General features: G+C 43.6%; 1 protein-coding gene across 11 annotated transcripts in view; it reads left to right on the forward strand.

The window, feature by feature from the left end:
* Positions 1-22,974, forward strand: part of ARVCF (ARVCF delta catenin family member) — a 238,427-nt gene that overhangs the window by 72,793 nt on the left and 142,660 nt on the right. For 8 of the 11 annotated variants that reach the window (XR_007900049.1, XM_051769098.1, XM_051769091.1 and 5 more), the window contains exon 1: positions 22,499-22,739. Coding sequence is in view for 8 of the 11 variants with exons in the window: in XM_051769098.1 (XP_051625058.1) it covers positions 22,527-22,739 (213 nt within the window). In the remaining 3 variants the exon portion in view is untranslated. Of the gene's footprint in view, positions 1-9,512; positions 9,579-20,144; positions 22,740-22,974 lie in introns of those variants that run through there. The other 3 variants (XM_051769102.1, XM_051769099.1, XM_051769103.1) reach the window with 3 other exon arrangements.

Below are 22,974 nucleotides of genomic sequence, written 5' to 3' on the forward strand. Positions count from 1 at the left end.
GTCTGGATGGCCCCTGGACACATGGAAAAGTCCCTTTCTAAGGGACCAAACCAATAGGACTTAGATGAGGCCTAGAGGGAATAATAGCTTATTTTATTTTATCATGGAGATGTATTAGCATTATGTGAGCAGCTTAGTATATAGAAACTTTGAACATTTTTTTTCAGACTCCTCGGGGTGATTACATTTTTTTGACATCAAGTAAAATATTATTTGTTCATTCATTACAATTATTCTAGCAATTCTCAGACATTTTTTTGTGCAATTCTGCAAGTCTGATACAGTGTCATTATATCTGATACTGTATTTATGGGATCCATTTAATTTCTGTATGTTCTGAGATCTGAGCAACATCTAATGCCTGTGACACTGTTGTGATTTAAAATCAAAACATCTTACTGGTTCCCAAGGTACTTGTATGGAATATATATTCTTTTTCTAATAAATAACTAGTCAAGCTGAGGGGTTGTTTTGAGACCGGTATTTTTGGCCTTATCAGTCCTTTGCTGCATTTTTTGGTGCCACAGAAATGAGACATCACTGCATCAGGAGGAATGATAAAATGGGAGGGGAGGAAACCAGGGCAGGGCTGCAGGGGGGCACTGCCGGGCTGCTCCCATCCAAAGAACTGATGTGCAGCCATATTCTGTCTCTTAAATCTGCAGATTGTAAATATTTGAGATGAAGATAAGACTGGTGTGGTGGAGTTACTGCTCCTGTGCTCTGGGCAGCCAGGCCTGGTCATGGGTTTGGTCGCATCTGTTGCTTGTTCCAGGCTGGCAGAGCTAAAATTAGATCTGCCAGCCCTTTACTGCTGTGCTTTCCCGTGTTATCTGACTGCCTGCTCCATTCCTGTAGCCTGAACTGCAGGGAGCTCCCCAGAAAGGTTCTGCAAGGCAGGAGCTCTCACTTCCATCGGAGCCTGGAGAGCTCCGGGGTGTGGCACGATGGATGCACATTTCCCAGTGCTCTGCCACTGTTCTCATTTGTCTTCTTTTTTTTGTGAGCAAAAGGAGAAACGTTATGTGGTCCTGAGAAGCTGATTGAACAGGTATATCAGATCTATATTGATAAATACACAAATTTTAAAAGCAATGTGGTTCCACACTTACTGCTCTTACCAGGAATGTGTGTTAATCCTACTGTCAACATGAATAGCAGGCACTGTAGCATGGAGCAAATGTATGGGAATTGTTTACCTGGTTATTTCTCTTCTGGTAATTACCTGTTCCCTCTCCTGAGCAGTGGTGGCTCTGTAGGACAGACTCAGTGTGTGCTTTCTTCGCTGTTCACCGTATTTTCCTTGTTTCCATGCTGGCGTGCATTTTGTTTTCTGCTTGTTTTTCCTCTGCCTGGCTACAGAGAAAGCTCTCTGCATCACTAAATCGTGTATTGACAATAATAATTGCTATTAATTAGCCCACTGCCACCTCATACATTCAAATACTTGTTCAGGCAAGTTACCCCAGCAGAGAGGGATAAATGCAGGGATTCAGGTGCCCCTGACAGTTCTCCAGACACCCCTGGCACACACTGCCAGTGCCAGTTCACCCTTGGCACTGCTGTTGTGTTTGCAGGGACATGTGTGTGTCTCCTGAGCACCTTCCCTGCCAGTGTTTGTGTTCTCCTCATCCCCAACCCTGTTTGGTGCCAGCCCATTTCCCTGCCAGGCTCCCCCAGCCTGTGCCCCACTCCTCAGTTCTGCCCTGCTTCAGTTGGCCTTTCAGACACGTCTCAGTTCTCTCCTTGGTGTCTCCACTAGTAACAAAATGCAGTATTTGGGGACTGCAAGGTCAAGCTGTCACCAAAATACATCAGCCAGGTTAGTATAATTGCCAAATTTCTAGTCATCTACAGATTTTAGCCCCCACCTTTTTAAAAATTCCCCCTTCCCCCCCCCTTTTTTTTTTGTTTCTATTTTACACACTGGCTTGTTGTACTGTCTCAGAGTCCCAACTCTCTTCCTTGGTTAGGTTTTGTCTAGCACATCCTCCCGATACTTCTTAGAAAAGCAACAAGAAGTTGCTTGAAATTAGTAAGATATCAGAGTTTTAGGAATATGTTTTCATGTAATCCCCCTTAATTGGCCCTAAAGATAAATACATAATAAGGGTTATATGTATATGTGGGTCTAAATAATTGTTTCAACTTCTTTACAGTAGGTCTGTAATAAATTTTCTGTATCAGAAGAGCTACAGTAATACATGGAAAAGATGAGAGCAGTCACCATAAAAAAGAAAACAGTGCAGCAAAGTAAACAATTTTGCTTTAGTAGTGGCTGGATAACCAAATTCCTGCTGCTTTCATGTTTTAATCCTTTTAAAAGAAGAAGCTGAACTCTTTTAGTGTTTAAAGACCAGACTGAACCCAAGAAACCATTATGATTCTACGATCCTTAAACTTACACACTTAAAGCACTGGGAAACAAGCTCTGTTAATAAATATATATATTTATCATGCTTCAATTAACATAAGATTATTGGTACTTACATAGCCTTTATGCAAATGTGGGAACACATACTTCTGGAAGCTCACAGTGCACATTTTAGCTGTTTTTATTTGTCCTGGGAATTGAGAAAACTGTAGCTGAGTATTTGAATAAGCTGATGTATCTTTAAATAGCCCAAGCACTAGGACTGCCCAGTAACCTGCATGTATTAAAATGAAGCATGCAGCTTGTAAGTGTTCTGGGACTTGGAACAGAAATATTCTTTGTGTTTCCTGCTTCATTAAGCTATCCCAGCTTTGTGTGTGAATTCCCAGTTTGCTGGAAAGGTTACTGAGCTCCCATCTCTATCAACTGCAAATGATTGATTTCTTCTATCCTTGGGTATTCTTCCTGGCCATCTCTTTTACATTCATAGAGAACGAGTTTGGGTGCTATTTATATCTGTCCCTGGCAGTTGTTTTTTGGTTTAGATTGCTACAATACTTCACCTTTAATTTTCCCTTTGCTTTATTGAAGCAATTTGTATCAGTGATCTTAATTTGTGCTAATGTCACACTGTTCCATGTGCATGACTGAGTAGGGATCTTAGTTTTCCTCTTCATGTGAACTTTTCCCTTCAGGTCATCATTAATAAACAGAAGTTAGGAAATTATTTTTCAACAAAGACAAATGGAAACATTGTTACACAATTAAATAGAATATCCGTAATTGTTGTGTGAGTCAAACAGACGTGCTGTGCCCTGTCACTGTCACTCAGGTACAGATTGCACATCCTTGCAACTTCTACTGCCAAAACTTCATTAGTCAGATCAGTGCTTCTTTGGGACATAACATTTAAAGAATGCCAGCACATCTGAAATAATCTAACTGCTTGTACCTGTTGGTTTTCTGACTATTTGTGTGTGGTTTTTTGGTTTGGGAATGTTCATTGGGTTTACCTGCACACACGTGCATCCACTCGACCAGGTTCCTGGAGGATATGTGCACCTCCCACCACCCATGAGATGCTGTGGATTCTACAGGTTTGCTGCAGGACTTTCCATAGTTTTCTGTATTCTTGTTTAAAAAAAAAAATCATGAAAAAATCATGTTCAAGTGAAGAATTGTAAGAGATGTGGCTGAGGCCTCATTCAGGTGTGTCTTTCCTAAGGATGAGAGGAAAGCATCACTTGGGTGTCAGGGGTTAGTTTTGAGATTCAGGAGATTGGTTTTTCACAGCTCTTGACCTTGAGAAAACTGTCATTCTCTGTGATTTCTCCAGTCTTACCTGTATTTTATGTTCCTTTCTTTTAACTCTGTTAGTGTGTGATGGTACCATGTCTGTAGTAGAAGGTCTAACACCAGGGTCAGGGGCTGGTTCATTGCTGACTGCTGGAAGTGTTCTGGGAATGCAGACTTGGGGGAAAAATACAGTTCTTAAGCTAGGCAGCCCTATAATTTTATTCACAAAATATTGTTAGTTAAGCTTTTGTTCAGGCTGATTTTCTCCTTCCCTTTGGGCACAGAAAGAACTGGACACTTTTCAAGTGCGTGTTTTCGGTGAGGAATTTCCCAGCGTGACAGAATCTCTGGTAGCTGCTTTTGTTCAGAGCTGAGCCCTTGCCAGTGGAACTGCCAGGGCAGGAGATGTGGGTCTGGGAGTTGTTACCTACTGAAATTTGTACGTGGGGGGTGATTCAGATGGGTGATTAATTTGGAATTTTATTTACAGTCAGTTACAGGCCTAAATGTACAATTTCTATCCAGACAGAACAGTCCTGGCAGTGATAACAGAACTGGGTCTGGCTTGCTTTGGGAGAGGAATTTCTCCCCTGGAGAGTAAAACCAGCTGCAGCCAGTTTCCACAGTTGTGAGCTTTGCTGGCACTAATGTATTATCACTAAAACCAGGATTAATTTTTTCTTCTTTTTTTCAAGATAAATTTCATTATAAAATTTTGGAACATCACCTTTGCCTCCCATTTAAATGAATAAATGTATCCTCTTTCTCTAATACCTAAAAGGTGACTTTGATTACCCCTTGAACACTGTCATGTTCGACTGGGATAACCTTAGCATACTAGAACACAAAATCAGATGATTTGTCATCTAAATTAAATGAAACTCCATATTAATTTGAAATATAACAGAATTCCATTCAAAACTTTCATGAAAGGCGACCGAGTGTTGCATTTGTATTTAATTGGGTGTGATGAATTCTTACACGTATTAGGCTGTAAAATTTTAAATTGCATTTTTTCATAAAAGGTGTTCAGCTACAGCTTTATTGCTACGTAAATTCTTAAAACAATGTTGTTGGTAAAGTCTCCCTTATTACATGTAGATGTGCACCTGTGTGATACTAGACCTTGTTTTTCCATTCCTAGATGTCTGTTTATAATGAGAAATATTAGGAGAATGGTACTAGCAGCTGTCGGCAGGCTCTTGATAAGGAGATTATCACACGTTAACTTTAAAGAGCCAGGAATGTATAATTCACACTTTAAAGAGTCAGGAATGTATAATTCATGGCTACTTGGTGGATTTTGCAGATGTCCCAGTTGTGTACAGTTGCTAATCGGTGTGACAGGACGGAAAACAAAGCTTGGAAATACTGTCACTTAGGTCTGTGGCAATCAAGAAACTGCTGTTTTAATGCAGCTTCTCTGTTTGATGTTCAGGAGAAAATCTCAGTCCTGTATTAAAAACGTTAAACTGTCTGGGCTCCCTATAAATATTAATTCCCTGAACACACAGAAGTCTGTGACGTTTCCTTCAGAAGAAAGGATTAGCTTTAATTTCACACAATGAAGTGAATCACTGTCCATTGGCTTCTGTAGGTGTCTGTGTCATAAATGTCCCTTTGCTGTGCCACGTCTGTGCCCCCACTAAGGCAGCCCAGGAAATGGGTGCAGCTGCTTTGCCAGAGCTGGTTCAGCGGCGCTCCCTTAATGAGTGATTGAGTTCACTGTTAGCAGTAATGACTGCAGAGACATTTTATGGGCTGTTGTACATTTTCAGCCCTGACATTTTAAAAAGCCGCAGTTCCTATCTGTGACATGTCTGTGTACTGACGCATGGGCCCTTTCCTGCTTTTGTAATATTTATATAAAATTTATTGGCGGTAACTGCTATTACCCAGCGCATCTGTTTGGAAAGGTCTGTGTATCTCTGCACCATGGCTGAGCTGTTCAGAGGGGGTTTGGAACTTTCTGGGCGTTTTGCCACTCCTTCTGTCCGAACTTTGTCTGCATTTGTATCAGCTGCTTCAGTTAATGGTTGCTCGCTTGGTGTTAACATGCTGATTTACACTATAATTAAGAACGAGTAGGAGTTTATAAGGGAACTCAGAGCTCCTAAGTAACACAAAAATAATACTGTTTTAAACAAATTTCTAGAGATAATTGAGTGTAAATATTAGAATATCAAACAGCTTGTAGTCCGCCTCTTTTGATGGAAAGCCTTGTAATGAGTGTGCAGCGTGGCTGTTGTTCAGTGTGTTGTGTGGTAGCTGTGTTTGTATCACATCTTTCAGTGAAGAGACCTCACTTCCCATGACTGTTTCATGTGTTTTGATGCAAGTTGTGACAGGGTATATACCCACACACTGGGTTGTGTAATGTAGATACCTCATGTTTGCCATCTGATACCTTACATAAAAGCAGACCTGTGTTGTCAGTCAGAACACCCTACATTTCTCTGTGAAATAAAGTAGCAGTTTAGCAAATGAAGATATAAGGTGAAGGAAGAAGGTGCTTAGGGAAAAAATTCTCTCTCCTCACCTCCTTGTCTCTTGGTTAAGAAAAGTAAATCACAGCAGATGCAAAATAGAGCTCAGAGAATGTTATTCAGTTCTGCCTGAACTTCTGGTGATTTATCTGTGACAAAGCTCCTGCCAAGGAACACATCCAGCTGGAGGGTGTCAGCTTCTTGTGATCAATAACAGAACATGGACAGACAAATTCATTTGGGAGCAGGTGAGCTCTTCTCCAGTGGACTCTTTTGCACGGGTGTAGCTGTTGGTACCTGGAGCTGTGCTCTGATGTGCTGCTGGGAGCGAGTTTTGGGGCTGGTTTGGGGTTGTAAGTGTGCAGTGAGGGCTGTAGCCATGAATGTGCAGGTAATCTTTCTGTCACCAAATAAGTTACGTCATCCAAACTCTTGATTAGTTATTTTAATGCCAGAAATGCCAGACAGGAGGTCATTGGAGTGACAGAAAGAGCCAAAGATAAAGGCTTTCCATTCATGCCCTTGGCAGGATTTTACAGTGTGTACTTACAGGGGTATTGCAGCTGAATTAAAAGCAGTCTGCTTGTCTGTCCACACCATTTCATTGTCTCCTTTATTTTGGACTGCACTGTTGCCTCACCCTTGGCAGTGTTAATTGCCCCAGTTTCGGTGCAGAGGTGAAGGATCCACTCTGTGCCCCAGAACAGGTTCCAGTCTGGTTTGTGCAAGGCTGGCTCCTTGTCCCTGGGAGTGAGGTGGCACAGAGTGAGCCAGGGCCGGGCAGATGCAGTGCTGGACATGTCTGAAGGCTGCTCCTCACAAACTGACTGCCCAGAAAGCCTTTTCAGGAACTTGGGGGCAAGTTCAGGAGCTTTTTGAGTGAGGGACCAAGAAGGTGTGAGGACTGGATACCAGCACGGTCCAGGCTTGGTTGATGATGCAAACTAAGACCTGAGGACACAGGAGTGGCAGAACTGGTTGTGACAGTCCTTGGCATCCCAGGGTTGGTGTAAAACACTGATCTGTGGGCAGCACAGGCTTACAAGGGGCAGCATCAACACTTGTCCCTAAGCTTCCCTGTAGTCCAATAAGCTGCTCACGTTTGAATAACTAATTATGTTTACTGCAGTAAGACAAGAAGGAAGTGTGGTTGGGATGCAATTGTGGAACTCACTGACTGGCAAGAAATGGTTTTGCTGAGAGATGCTTTACTTTCCCAGACATTTTTGCAGTGTTAGTGCCTTGATGTTCTGTTAAGTTCCTTATTCTGAAAATATTTATCTTAATTAGTTATTATAGCTAAAGACTAATTGTCTAATTTCTTTTTTTTTTTTGTCATTTCTTGGCGAGTGAACATAAAACTGCTCAGTCTTTAACAGTGTGACTGGGATAATTAGTTACAAGTGAGAGATAACAAGCAGTCTGAAAAGGCATTACAGGTTTTTCTCCACCTTTCTCATCTGAGAGCTGTAAGCTACTTGATTAAAATCAGCAATAAAAGTATATCACTGGCATGAAGCAGCATTTTTGTAATGAAGCACAGGTATTTTATTAAATGTAACAGGGTCCAAGCTGGTGGGTTTCCCCCTCTCCCCTGTGTGCCAGGGTGTCAGATGGGCAGCACCAGGGGGTGGGAAGGGGACTTTGCAGGATAGCCAGGAGCACTCAGTGAGCTCCAGGCTTCAGGATCTGGGGCTGTCTCTGAGCTGGATCAGTTGATCCAGAGCAGTGCTCAGTTCCCAGGGCACTTGGACTCCTCCCATGGAATACAGCACAGCTGGTCCAGCTGTTTGCCACATCCCACCCAGCACTGGGACTGTCCCTGTTCTCACAAACACTGCTGAGAGAGGGGAATGGAACACGTGGGTTTGTACTGAAAAGACAGGTGGTTTTGTCTCAATAACCGGCCCTGAATTTCAGGCCACACACACGTGGTTGTCACTAGAACACCCCTGATGGGGGATTTTAGATACATATTCTTGAGGTCTTGCCAAGGGGGCAAATGCTGTTTCTCCCAGGTTATGTGATTAAAAAAAGACTCAAAAGCCCACAGCTGTACATGAATTGCTGTAGTGGGACTGGGTCTTACCCCAAGCCTTAGGCAGCTTGTCTGCTTGACTCTGAATCAACAGCAACAAAAATATAGGTGGAAAAGGAGGAAAGAAAAATCAAGGGAAGTATTCTTTCCAGTAGCTTTCATCTGCTCCAAGTGACACTGAACATAAATCATTATTTCTGGCTTAAAAAGGGGGAATATTTTAATAAAATGCATAAAATTAGCTTACATAGAGAGGAGATAGCCATATTCTTGTTATGAGACAAAAGCTCAAAGAAATTAGGCTTCAGAGAAATGCTCATCTTCCCTCAGAGATGTACAGTTTTGTTTTAGCACCTGTTTGGTTACAGTGAGTCTGCAGAGTTGAAGTGTTTTCCTTGCTTGCCACTCCTGTTTCTTTGGCCTTAGTGCACTTTGCAGGCAGAGGAGGAGCAGGGAGGAGGCTCTAATGATGGAGCCCTGTCAGGCTGGCAGAGGAAGGGCAGTGTCTGCTTTATGGGGAAACTTTACCCTGAGTGGAACCAGGAGGATCTGCAGGAATCAGCTGCTTGAATGTTCTTGGTCTGGGAAAGAGAGCAGGAGGCTGGGAATCCAAGCCAAAGGATCCTGCTTGTAACTGTAGGAGAGATTGCTGAGAGAAGAACTGCTGCAGTGGGAATCTGCCTGGAGCTCAGACAAAAAGGGAGATATTGAAAAGTGATGAGTTCCTTCTGGTGATTCAAGGGTGAATGTCTTCCTGCCCTAATTTCTCTTATTTCCTGCTGCTAGAAGGAAAAATGTCAAACGAGATGAGGTGTATTTGTGGAGCCACAGTTGACATTTTTAGAGCCACTAGATGGCATTTAGACCTGGCTGACTGAGAATGCTGTGGTGTGTGCTGACGAGGGAAACAGCTTTGGATTTTAAATCTATGAGTTAATCAAGAATTAAATATGTATTGGATTGAATTCTAAGTTTAGGAATGTGTGATATGTGCACATATGGGACATATGGCACTAGGACAGAAATCAAGAGGACTGGAATAGCCAGTTAGTCAACCAGGCTCCTTCTACAAAGTTTACTTTCCATATTCCAGTTCTGTGGGATTTTCCTGGGATTTCAGGTAATGGTGAAATAGATAACAGAGGTAATGCTTTTTGGTAAGCCAGCATGACTCAGGAAGGGAAGGAGAACCAAAGAAGAGATACAGTAATAGATTTCCACTATATCATGTAAATGATATCAGTTATTTAAAAATATCTGCTCTTCCTACTTCCTCTAGATGGAATAAAAATGTTATGTTTTTTTCTTTCTCTGACAGAGTTATCATCGAACCAGGGGAGAATTTCCATCTTAAAACCACTGTAAGAAAGGAACACTATAAAAGGTACTGTGTTTCTGCAGTTGAGTTCAAGTCTCTTGAGTATCTTGCTGCTTTGTCATTATGTGTGTTCTTAAGTCACAATCCTTTTATTAAATTGTCTTTACACTTCTCAGAAATTCCTTAGTTTGCATGGTATTGAGGGCCTACTGAAATTTGTTTAAAATAGTGGTAGAGTGGTTGAGGAGCAGAAAGGAGGGAAATACCTGTGATAGATGTGAAACCTGGCCCTGGGACAGGAGCCCCTGGGATGGTTGGTTGTGTTGAGGCACTGCCAGAGGCAGAAAGTGAGTGAGAGCTGAGGGACACAGGGGTGACAGTTGTCTTTTGTGACTTGGTGCCATCTCTGATCCATGTCTCCCTTCTCTTGCCATGGGAATCCTCCTTTGGCTTCATTCTACCCTGGCAGAGCAGGGCTGTCTCTGACTGTGTGACTTCTCCCCACGGCCCCATTTTCAGCAGGTGGACTCTCAGCATTCCCCTCCTGTCCCGTTCTCCACTCAGGCTTGTGCTTTCCAAAAATCCTAAGATGTGTCTTCCTCTCTCCATTCCCTTCCTGCCAACTGTGCCTCAGCCTTTCTAGATCAAAAGGCCAGTCCTTTGGTTGCTTAGAGGATGACCATAAACATTTTCAGCTGCTTCAAATTCACCTCAGTGCTTTGGCGTGTCTGTTTTAAATCTGAGGACTTGATAGGGAATAATGGGGTTTAAATATAAAAGTACTCTGTTGTTTATTTTCCTGAAATATTGCTGCCTTCTGTGTACTGCTTTATTTTTCTCAGTGTAGGTGGATTATAGTTTGAGCCAAGCATTCCTTGAAAATAATCCTCTGAAAAACAAGTATCATGTTACTGATTTTTATAAAGCTCTTTCCATTTTAATTTGATTGTTTTTAGATTAAACATTGTTCCTTTTGTATATGTCAAATCAAAAAGTTTTATGGAAAGTAAATAGCCCATTTCAACTTCCAAAGCTGTTTGTAGGAAAGGTTCTCAGTAGAGTTTACATTGTATTTACTGTCTGAGTTGTTTGGTACTTAGCTCTGTTACAAGTCTTAATGAAATGAGTTAAAAGTGTTTATTATAGCTGGAATACATTCCTGTTTATACAGTGCAAGATTTTAATTTTGATATAATAGAGGGAATTTGCTTTAAACGTTTGAAGTGGTTAGACAGTTAAGGCAAAATTATTATTTTTCCAACTTAGCACAGTTATTAGTAGAACAGTTATTAAAAAGGAATGTTTGAAAAGAAAGTTGGTTCTTGGAGAGGATCATCAATGATCTGGAAGAATTATTTGTGCTTCCCAGTAACTGTAATATTGGACATTAGTGATGTGTGTTCCTGGAAATAAGAAATATCCTTGATGGGCAGTATAAGCTACAAAAAGCATTAGGATTTAGTTAAAGATACAAATGCAGGACAGGCTTGGAAGGGGGGAGGTCAGAGTCTAACTGTGGCTGTCTGGAAGAAAATGGTCTGTCCAAAAGACCATTGGTGGTGACCCCCGAAATAAATGCAGGACTTGCCCAGTTCCTGCTGGTTTGCAGGTCGGGGTTGAGCTCAGCACAGAAGGTGTTTAGATGCTCTGTCTGTCTGGTCAGAATGGAGGCTTGGGACAAGGTCAGGTTCAGAACAGGGTTTCCATGAGAGAAAGGAGGGCCAGGGGAGTCCCTGGGGGTTTGCTGTGGGTGTTGTGTTGCCTGCCCAGGGTGGGGGTGACCCCTGCCAGACTCTGGGCTGAAGGCAGGCCCCTGTCCCTGGGCTGGGCTGGCACCCTGGGGCTGCTGGGTGAGAGCAGGGCTTTGGCTGTGTCTGCAGAGCCTCTGACAGGAGAAACTTGCACAGAAATTTCCCCAACTGATACAAAAAACAGCCCAATTATTCTCACTGAAGTTCTCCTAAAAGAGAAATTCAGCCTTGAAGGAAAGACCTACCAGGGAAGACTTCAGCCCAGAGGTTTAAATTTGGATAGAGCTACAAACCAATGAATAAAATGCTCTTATAATGAAGACATGAATCTCAGTTGTGAAAATTGCCACTCTCAGTGATGTAATAAAAATAAGTTTTGGTGGCTGTGTGAGTGTAACCCTTGGCAGTGCAAGCACAGCCCTGCCCTGCTGGTCCATGCAAGGGGAGATCTAAATGAGTAAAGAAGCCTGAGTCTGGACTAATCAGTGGGGTTACTGGGGCATCTGGATTTACCCTGGGATACAAACCAGGCATGTCCTGAGGGTTATTCTCTGAGGGCTCCTTAGACTGTCAGTTTAACCCCACAGAAGCCAAGATTCTTGGCTTCCCAGGGATGAGGATTCCTGCCTTGAAGGCTCAGCAAGGTCTTGCAGCTGGAGAAGGGGAGGTGAAGTGCAGTTCCTGTGACATTGATGTTCTGCCCCTCAGCCAGGCAGCCCCTCCCTGGAGCAGGATGGTTCTGTGTGTGGAACAGGGACTGCTGCTGAGACGTGGGGGCCAAAATGCATCCTATGGAATGAGGACTTTGTCCAAGGCTGTCATTAAAATGTCTCTGTTTCTTCTGCCTTTAGATGTTTATGCATGAACGGAGTGAGTGTTCGAGGCATCACATGAGCTAAATACTTTTATTTTGCTCAGAAATTATTTATTAGTTCTCAAATGCATGTTTGCCTTGTAATACTAAAAAGCTGTGGTGTTAATCAGCACGAACTTGGATTGCATCCTAAACTTACAAGGGTAAGGTGAACTTGGAGTGCATTTTAAACTTGCAGATGCTGGGACAGTGAAGGGCCTGCTCTGCACATACCACTGCAGAAAGCAGATCGATAGTTTCAGTCTCACACAGTACATTTACTCAATGCCTCGGGCTTCCAAACACAGCCTGGGGAAAAAACCACTGGATTTAGAATGAGACAGATGTTCCTGAGGAGAATTAGAGGTGGTGGGCCTCATTCTGTTCCTTCCCTCTCTTTGTATTGCTTTAATCTCCTCCTCATTGATACTGTTCCTGGTTTAAAGCAATGTAAGGTCGAAACGGGGTTGTTTTTAATGGGAGAGGTGGAAATGCAGGAGAGTAATGCAGCAGGATAGGTTGGGAAGCAGCTAATAAAATTAATTTGATTTAGTAGCTTCAAGAATGAGACATGAATATTGGCATTATGTTCTTTCCTGTTTGTACTGATGTTTTCAGCTCCCTGATGGAGCAGCCACACAACCCACTGGATGTGGCTGTGAGAGGTAAATAAGACACATGGTCTGGAAAACAGCTGAGGGGTTTTGGTTTTGGGGTTTTTTTTCTCCTGAAAGCAGGTCAGAAACCACAGGAAGATGCTTGCTCTGAACACTTCAGAACTGTGAATTTTTTTTTCCTAGCAGTGCCAGTTTATTTTTTTTAAATGCTGTGGGAGACAGTAAGTATTTGATTGAGATGGGTTAAAGGATCTGTTTTCTCTTGATGCATTTATTTGCGTTCATCTTAAAGGTAGTAATTGGAAATGCCCCCATAAACCCCGAGATTGGAACCCTAGAATTAAAAAGCATTTGTTATTACCCAGGAATGTAGCTGTGCAGTTTTATTAGCCTTTCTTCTACTGTAATCTATGATCTCATTTAGCTGCATGCAGCCCTGTTCTTCTGAAACATAAAAAGAAGGAAATCTCTCAATAGCCTGAAATCAAATTATCTCTCTGTGTTAATCTACATGTAGAACACCCAAGCCCACTTCTTTAAAGGAAAATAGTTTTACTGATAAGCAAAGCTAGCCTGTGTGCTTTGGATACTAGAATTAAGTGGATTTTTGTGTGTGTGTGCAGAGTGCTATTTATAGCACCAATTAACTCCTCGTGGTCGGGGTAAGTCATTTGACACATCTGTTGCTGAGCTGAGGCACTCACTGTTCTGTGGGGTCGCACTTGGACTGTTTTTTCCTCTCCTCTCAAAATGTGTAGTGGAAGGACAATTTTCTGCCTAATGGCTCTTAGTTTAAATAAGCTGCCTGAGTGTGGTGCCTAAATAAGTTGTGTGCTGAGCCAAACAAGGGCATTTGGAGTGGGCATCAGGCTGCCTGAGTGCAGGGCTGGCCTCAGCCTTGGCATTTGCCATTTTATTTATCTGTTCCATGGCAGCACAACAGTATCTTTTATGAAAGAGTTCTGAGCATCTGCAGGATTTTCCAGCCTTTCTGTGATATTTCAGTTGCTCTGGTTTGCCCATGAGAAGCTGCCTGGCTGTGGAAGTTGCTCACTGACTCTTGTTCCTGCGTTTTGTGAGCTGGGAATTCAGTGCTCATGAATACAAGGCTGCTCTCAGCTCTAGTTCCCCACATACAGCCACTTCCAGACACTCCTGTCAGGAGCCTTTCTCTGAAAATGGAAGCCCTTTTACCAAAACTCAAAACATCCTGACACCCAGAAAAATGAGGAATCTGGTGTATTGTTTAATGAAATCTTTTAAGTAGTCTGTGGAAGTAATTGCATGGGGTTATAACAGCTCGTGTTTGGCTTATTTGGGGCCAGATTGGATTGTATATTTATGAAGCCAAGCTTGAAAATACAGGGGAAAGACTGAGGGAGTGGAGTTCTGAACTGTGCTGCTTTTGATCTTTATCTTTTTCGCTTCCTCACTGAAATAGCCTTGTTCTAAGGGCAGATGTATTGATTTTGGGTGGCTCTGCTTGCAAGGCAGGCTCTGCAGAAGGAAGCATTTGTGCTGAAGATGAGCTCAGTCCCAGTCCATGCCCCCAGCCCTGCCCAGGCAGCAGCACTGGTGCTTCATTGAAGGGCTGCTGTTATCCAGCAGGCACAGACAGAGGTGCTTCCCGTGCTGCTGGGAAGCCATTCCTGCAGGAGGGTGGTCCCAGTGGAATTCTGTGCTCGGACAGATGTGCAGGGGTGTGGCCATGGCTGCTCACAGCAGAGGGACAGGGGTGAAGTGTCTGCTGATGAGGGTGAAGCTCCATAGACAGAGCTCCTGCTGAAAGCAGCTCTGAGAATACTTGGAAACCTGAATATCCATGAATCAGAAAGGGAACACAAAGTGCAATCCATTTTCAGGCAGAACTCCTTATTGATTTCGGTGGGGGAGACCTTTGAGAAATCAATGGCGTGCAGCAGCTTTAGTATGCAAGGACACGTGTTGTGGGGTGTTAAAGTGATCAGCTGTGAACTAATCAGGCTGGTAGCAATCATGTTTGGCAAGTTCCAACGCACAGGAAAAGGTGTCAGAGGTTTGGGAAGGAGCAAGTTTACTGTTTCTATTCCAAGAGAGATTGCAAAGTATGATCTTGTCCATTCTGCCTTTAATTTTCAAGTTGCATTTTGTTTCTATAGAAAACCAGAAAATATAAAGAAAAAGATAAATTTTTCTGAGGATAGGTAAAAACACAGGCCTGATCATTATGGTGTACAGTATTAAGCAAATGGAATTGCTGAAATCATCAAAATATTCAGAACTGTTTCCACGAGGTTGGTGCACAGCATTCAGCTCAGCTGGTTATTTCAGACTTGGCTTCTTGGTGTGGGGATGAAAGTGCTACCCAGCTACAGGGCATCAGTAGAAATCATGCAGGGCTGATTCTCTGTATGCAGAGAGTGAGGTATTAATGCTGCTGGTCTTTTCCTGGCCGTGGCTCAGATGGCAGCATTAACCCCTGGGAGGTAGAACAGTAGCAGGGGTTGTAGTGGGCACATTCCAACCCAACACCCTGAAGGCAGAACTGGCCCAGCCCTGCCTTGTTCCCTGTTCTGGGACTTACGAGGCTTCTACAGAAACTGTTCCACCTGGACCCCCCTTGGGAATACGTGAGGATTGTTTGTTTGCACCGAGAATTCACAGTTCACAGTGTGGATTTACAGACCATCACACCCCCATTAAACCTTAGTGTGGACACTCAGGAGGTGGGAAGGAACGGGATACTGTTTTATGCTTAATTAACACAAACACCAGTCTCTGAAGGAACTGTGGTGTAATGAACTCTCTGGGATGGAGAAGTTCAGCTTCCTCTGTATAGACAAGTCCTTTGGAGCCAGAGTCCAAGAGCTCTGCTTCAGAGAGGTGCTGCTACACTGTTCTGGTCTATAAATGACAAATTTCAAGAAGAAATTGATTTTTCTGTTGGACAAAAGTAATCATAGGCTAAAACATTTACTTTAAAAATTGCCCTTGTAAAAATATTTCCATTGGAACCTTAGAGTATTAAACTGAATTATTTATGCTATTATATGTATGCAGTTGTGAGAAAGGTGTTCTATATTGCTCTAATTTATTTTCCTTTCCATTTGGGAATACAGTATAGAAATTGAAATGTACCTTATTAGGGGAACAGAGCTACAGTATCATTAAAGCTGTGCAGGCACACCATATCACCAAGCCTGAAAACAGTGCATGAAACTTTGGGAGGAAAACCTGAAAAATTCCTGATATCAAACTGAAGAAATGAGGAATCTCTACTGAAGGGAAGCTGTAGAAAGATAACTGGTGTCATTTAAATGTGCCCTGATTAATAGAGAGATTGTATTACATACAAGAAAATTCTGCATCCTTTTTTCCTGAGAACTGTGTCTTTTCTAAGGTATTATGATATGATTTCAGTGCTTTTAACTGAGAGGTTAATTAAAGTATTAATGTTTAAATTGACTGAGAACCATTATGATAAGATTAGAGATGCTGTGGTGCTGCTGAGCAGAGCCAGTTCTGCAGTGAGTGAAGTGTTGGAACTGTGTTGTGTGTACAAAGATGTGTCTGGATTCTTTTGTTGATGTTGCCAAACCCAGATCATAGTATGATATTCTGCAAATTTATTTATTTCTACAAAATTATTCCTGCTGGACAATCAGATGAAGTTCCTGACTAATGTAAAACCTCAAATATTGCACTTGCCCTTCTTTTTCTGCAGCAGCAGAGCTGGTGAGCTGCAGTGTTCACTGCTGTGTCCCCAAGATCCAGAGATCCTTCTCAGGGGCTTTTTCCTCTTCCCATTTCTCCTGTCACCATTTCCTCTGCTCTCGTTCATTCCCCAGTTTATACCTTGTTTCACGGACTGTCTGTCCAAAGGAACAGAACCACCCTGAGCAGCTTTTCTGTTGTTCCTCTTACACCAGCACAGTGTCTGTCTGTGCCTAGGAGAGAACTCCACTGAACCAGGTTTCTTTGTGACCTCCTCATTGCTATTCATTGCTGGAGGTTGTCACATAAGGGTCAAATTAGAACTCAGTCAGCCAGAGCAGCAGGAGGACCCAGGCTCCAGATAGATTTCAGTGTAAGGTCTGAAAAGGAGTTTATTTGGAATGTGTTTTATATATATATATAAATTCTTTTTTCCAAAGGTGTTACTCTTTTGTCTGCAGAAACTGAATTATGCTTAATTTATTCTTTCTGGTCATTTGCTTGAAAATTAGTCTTTTTCTCATTCTGTCTCACGACTTTCATCTGTGGGTATATCTTTGCACAGTTTTTTGTTACATCTAGTAAATTTTGAGCATAGAATTTACTTCTGTTTAGTTTAAGAAAAAATGAGTTTTCTGGCATGATGGTTCCATGCCCTTTGAGGCTGGATCCGTGCAAAGAAAGGATCATATTTCTGGTAGTTTGGCTGAAACACAAGAAATTGTGTTTGTGCTGGCTTCAGGAAGGCAGACAGTACCTGGTCGAGCATAAATCTGCTGGGCCAACATTTCTCTCTGAAAATGTTCTGAACCATCTGAACCAGCAGCGTGAGTTTGTCCTGGCTCTGCATTCCCTGCCATGTGGCTGCAGCATTTCTGATGTGGCAGTGGCTGAAGGCTGGTTGTGCTGCCTCACAGAACCTTGTCTGTGCCAGAGGGATCCTGTTCTGTGCATTCTCCAGAAAAACAGGGACTGAACTGGCAGTCACTGGCCCAGAGAAGTTTTGGTGCTAAATGTTTTAGGACAAAAGAGCTCAGAGATATACAGAGCTACACAGATGACCTGATATCCCAAGGGCTTCTTTCCCTCTGGTTTTGTGTAGGATCAGATTTACAGGCAGGTAGAACAAAGAAAGTGGCTGTAAGCTGTTGTGCAGTGGGCATATTTTAGAAATTCATGTCTCCTTTCTAAAAATGATCTTGAGCCATTTGGAGCTTGGACATCTGACACAGGGCCTGAAGTTGCATGCCTAAATAACAGTTATCATTTCTGAAGCATCATGTTAGGTTTCTGTGTTTTAAGTTGTCTGGCCACAACACCCAGTTTGCAGCATTCAGTCATCCTCATTCCAGTCTAGAGCTTTTCCTGATTTAGGACATCAACAGTAAATCTCACAGAAACACACAGATATTGGTCACAAATCACATTAACCAGGGTGGGATTTTTTTTCCTTAGGAGTCTCAGGATTGGCTTCTCTGAATATTGTTTCCTTTTCCTCCAAGTTAGGAGGAAAACAGTGTAATAAATAATTTCTACAACATAGTGAGAAGAATTTGGGAGATGACTGTACAGAAGAGGCTGTAATATAATAGCTTATTAACTAACTCTGTCTTCTCTTTCCTCTCTCTTGTAGCTGGTTCTGCTTCAGGCTGCTCTCCTGCTTTCTCTGTCCTGTTCTAGGCTTAGTGGGGGATGTCCCAGCAGCTCTAACCCTCAGGCCCCGGTACCTCTCTAGGTGTGTATGGCTCAGTTTTCTCTGCATGCCTTCTGGTGGTGCATGGGGGCAACAGTCACGTTGTGCTGCTCATCTCCTGTGGCACTGCAGGCTGGAAATGTCGTGGCATGTGTTAACTTCAGTTCCACACGTCCTCTCAAGCCCCATCTGTGCTTTTCCTCCACTGCTTTCCTTCCCTGTGGAAGCCCAGAGCTGCTGTTCCCATGCACACTCACAGCCCTTCCTGCTTGCCCTGCAGCTGCACGACCTGTACCAGCTTCTTGCTGCTCCTGTAGTGCCCCAGCTGCCAGCAGGGCCAGGGAGCCTTGGGCTGGGCTGGAGCAGCAGTGGGACAGCCCTGCTCAGCACTCACACTGTTGGACCCAAAAAATCTCCTGTGTGCCCTGAGAGCCACCTCCCCTCCTGCTGGGAGAAGCCTCTGTGGTGTTCTGGAGCTGCCCTGGACACTTCTCTCTCCAAACTCAGCTCACTCAAGTGCCTGAGTGCTTTAGGAAGGCAGAATCCTTTGAAAAGTGCAGGGGGGCTGAGGTTCTCCAGGGCTGTCAGGGTTTAGGTACTCAGATCTCACAGAACTTGACCCCTCTTCATCTGAAGGGCTCTTGACAAGCTCTTGACTATATTAGCAAAATCAGCATGCAGAGCTGACTCACTGTTTTGGGGGAGTACCAAGTGGCCCCAGGCATGGCAGTGTTTCCAAGAGCCCCAGCCCTGGGTGTGAACTGGGGGACTCCCGTCTGGGCCCTTTGCACTGGGGGGATTTCCATCCTCACTGGGCACTCGAGCTGGCCTGGCTTAGGAGGGGCCTTTCAGTCCAGCACTTTGTCACAGGAAGGGGCAGAGAAAGCAGCTCCTCTTGCTCTGCTCCAGCTCCAATGCAACACTAATGTATTTGGAGTCACGTAGGCAGGAGAGATTTGCTGCTGTCAGCGTAGCCTTTGACACTCTGAAGGCAACTCTTTGCTGTGTTTAGAAATGCAGCCTAAGGAATAATTTTTACCTGGCTGCTGTAGGTGTAATATTTTCTTTTACTGATACCCTTTTCAATGCACTTTAATTTATTTACAAGTGGTAGCAAATTGCAAGTGGCAGCCCCAGTAACTGGCTCATGAGTCAGTACTTTTATTTTTCTCCTCTGGTCTAGACTGCTGATAATGTAAATTGTTGAAACCCTGGGTAAATAATTAGGAGTGCAATCAACAGCAAGCAGGTATTTATCTGCTAATAAAACATTTGAAATGCAGAAGTCTTTCTTTGTCCAACAGTTCTTAAAAGGCAGTTATTGGTCCTGCTGCTGTTTCTGCATAGCAATTAGGATTTTTATGGTCACTAATTGTACATCTGAAAATTTATACAGTTTATTTTCTGCCTGTGTCTTTCTTCGCACAGAGAAGAGAAGCACAATATTTATGGTTGTAAGGAGGTTAACACTGTATTTTCTGCGTGGAGATCTCTCTAGAGGTTTGTACCATTTATAGAACCCAAATTTTCTACGTTCTCTTGTGTGGCATCAAGGTCTTATATCTCATTAGGGATTTTCTGAATGAATCTTTGTCACATTCTCAGAATGTGACTTGAAAGTTGATATATCAGCTCAGTAATCAACTGTGATTTTTATTATTAAAGCTGTAACTACTTCAGAAGAGGGGCTTCTAGATTTTTCATGCACTCCTGGTAATGCTTTTCCTTAGAACAGATACTTGCATTACATATTCTAAAGGGACCCTGCTTGTTTTAAATTTAGCTGCCATAGGTTACATCCTGTCATCCCCACTGGATTCACTTTTTGAAATCAGTCCATAGAAATATCCAGCCTCTGGGACCCACAGAAGGTGACTTCTGTGTTGTTTCTCACATGGTTGCATGTGAGAAAAGGCAGTTTTAGCTGCAGACAGTGAATTCCCTGGCAGATGGGCCCCTGCAGGGCGTGACTGAGGAAACCTGAGTTCCTTCTGTGCAGCACCTCTGAGGAACCTGTCTCCAGTCATCATCCCTGACCCATCCAGACCCTTTTCTTGGGCCTGGAGCATCCCCTTGGCTGAGGTGCCCTTGGATCTGTAGCAGTGTGTTCCTCTGCTCCTGCATGAGGGCAGTGGGAATTAGTAACCCAGGAGGTGTTTTCAAGAATATATAGTTAGAAATGCCCCCCCATGTATGTTTTTCCCAGAATAGGATTAGTGTCTGGGTCTGGGAAGTCCCAGTGCTTTCCCACCCCAAGGAGTCGGTGAGCACATCTGCACCCCTGGGAGGACAGACAGACAGCCAGAGCTGCCTCCATCTGTGCACAGGCAGGGAAGCACAAAAGCACAAACGTGCAAGTTGGCTGCACAGGAGCCAGCTGAGGCCCAGAGGGTCTGGCTGTGTTCATGTGCAGCTGTGCCAGGGCTGAGCACACTGAGAGGGAGCAGGTGAGTCTGGGACTTCCCAGGAATCGTGCTGTCCTTTGAGATGGCTGTGATTCTGCTTTGCAGGAAACAGGGTGGTCTCTGAAGGCTTTACAGACTTTAATAATCTAGTGGAAGGTCTCAGAAGTTCACAGCTTGGTGGGTATTTGACTAATTTGTGACATCTGGAGCACCCTTTGGTGGTTTTTTGGTTTCTTTTAGAATCTAAACAGAACTTAAATCAATACATAAATGAGAAAAGTCACTTCTGCCTCCTGGTCTGCAAAAGTGAAAGGCTCAAGTCATGGTTATGTGTAAACAGGATGAGATCAATACATGGTAATCCTGACACTGTTCCCAGTGTGATTTCGTAGTAACCCCCACCCTTCAGCAGCACTGTCAGAGTTAACAGTGAACACAGAGCTCCTGGCAGGTGATTTCCCATGAAATCAAGGTGTATGTCATTGGCTTGGGGTCTGTTACTTCTGCCCCAGTATCTTTGGGGCCCGTTGGATGATTTCAACCATATATGACAAAAGAAAGGAGACCTCGGGCCTACTAAGGAGTTTCCAACAAGCTGTGAAAATATGCAGCTTAATAGCTACTAATATTCCTGCTTTGGGAACGCACCAGTACATGACCATGTTATCACTCACTACCAAAGAATCTGCACAGGAGAAGGATCTGATAAATGGAAAATGCATCAATCAGGAGCATGTGCATCATCTGAGGGCACTGAACGATGGATTGCAGAGCATCAGGAAACCAGGGTTTGGAACTATCTGTGCTCATGGAAATCCTTGTTGATAGATGGAAAACAAAGAGTCTTTGGCAGCACATCAAGGGACAATTTCTCAGGATTTAATTCTCAGCACAGAATATGAACAGTTCTTGAATTACAGGAGCTCGAGGCAGTTCTGCCTCTGCTTCTCTCAGAGGTGCTTCAAGTAGTCCAGTGGTAAACTGGTTACTTTTTTAGTGAAAAGGTTCTGGTGAAGCCATCATTTATGCTTACGTTGTGTTGCTGATTTCATACTCTTGGGAAAACATTTTAAATGATGTTCACGTCCCAGATCTGTGGATCAATGGGGAGTTTTACTTCATGCACCATACAGCTGGAGATAGGGTTTTAAATGGGATACTTCATAACCCTGCTAGAGAAGACATAAGGCAGAAGATACATCCCATATAGCTGGTTCCCGAGTTCTTTTTTCTGCATTGAGAGACAAGCAGCCCTGTGTGTTTTCCATGGAAGATGTTTGATTTTGGCTTTTTCATTTGCATTATTAGCGAGCAGCTGCATGAAGGGCCGTTCCATTGGCTGAAATCATCAAGCACATTTCAACTGTAATTGCACACTCTGCATTTAAAAATGTTTTCCATATTACAGTGTGCTGCTATAATTTAAAAATGAAAACTATTTTCAGCTACTGTCTGTTAAGTTTGGACTGGGGGTGGGAGAAATGGATGCAACTGTTTTCTTGCACCATGACGTTTCTGTCCTTAAAAATGTTAATCTTCTCACTTATGCTGTTAAAGACAGAAATTCCAGGTGTCTGTAGTGAGAACGTTCCTCATTCCCTCCAAAGCTGTATCTTTTTTTATATATTTAAGTACATTATTATTTGCACAGTGAAATTAGCTTTGCAAGAGGGATGAAAACCCTCGTCAGAGCAATTCTAGCAAAAAGATCAAAGGAATGAAATATAAATTCTCTCCAAGGTGAGCATGTTTTTTCTTTCTTTTTTTGAACAGGGAAGTCTTAGATTAATTATTCTTAATTTAAAGCCAAGTTAATGGATGGAAAGATGGATGCTTTTCACAGAGCACTGCAGTTTGGTTCTTAGAGCGAGCTGTATTTCGGTGGGGTGACTAACATGTGCATTTTTATCTTTAACCTCTGACCTGTGCCCTCCCCACCCTTTGCCTTGACCCCTTCCCGCTTGCCCCGGTCAGCTACCCGGCAGGACGCTTGCCAGCGGCCATGGATGACTATGATCTCAGGTCAGCTGCCAGCATTCTGGCCTCAGTGAAGGAGCAGGAGGCCCGCTTCGAGCGGCTCACCCGGGCGCTGGAGGAGGAGCGGCGCACCGTGTCCCTGCAGCTGGAGCGCGCCAGCCAGCCCGACAGGCTGAGCATCTGCAACATTGGCAACGGGCAGCCCCTGGCCACCGCCTGGCAGCAGCTCGTCCTGCAGGTAACAGCCTGCTCCCTTCACCTGGCCCCGGAGCTCACCTGGAGCACAGGCCCCGGCCCACACAGCCGGGGCACCGGGGGGTGGGCAGCATCTCATCCCTTGTCTCCCGATAGCCCAGAGCTGCGGGGCTCCATCCAGTCCTTTGGTAGCTCAGGCTTCAGAGCCTTGGCTCAGAAGTTGTTTTTATTTTCTCTTTGCTCATGGGATCCTTTAAAAACTATGTGCATAATTGAGT

This window comes from Manacus candei, unplaced genomic scaffold, assembly GCF_025592945.1.
Source record: "Manacus candei isolate 608988 ecotype Guabito, Panama unplaced genomic scaffold, ASM2559294v1 h1tg000103l, whole genome shotgun sequence".
Lineage (NCBI taxonomy): Eukaryota > Metazoa > Chordata > Aves > Passeriformes > Pipridae > Manacus > Manacus candei.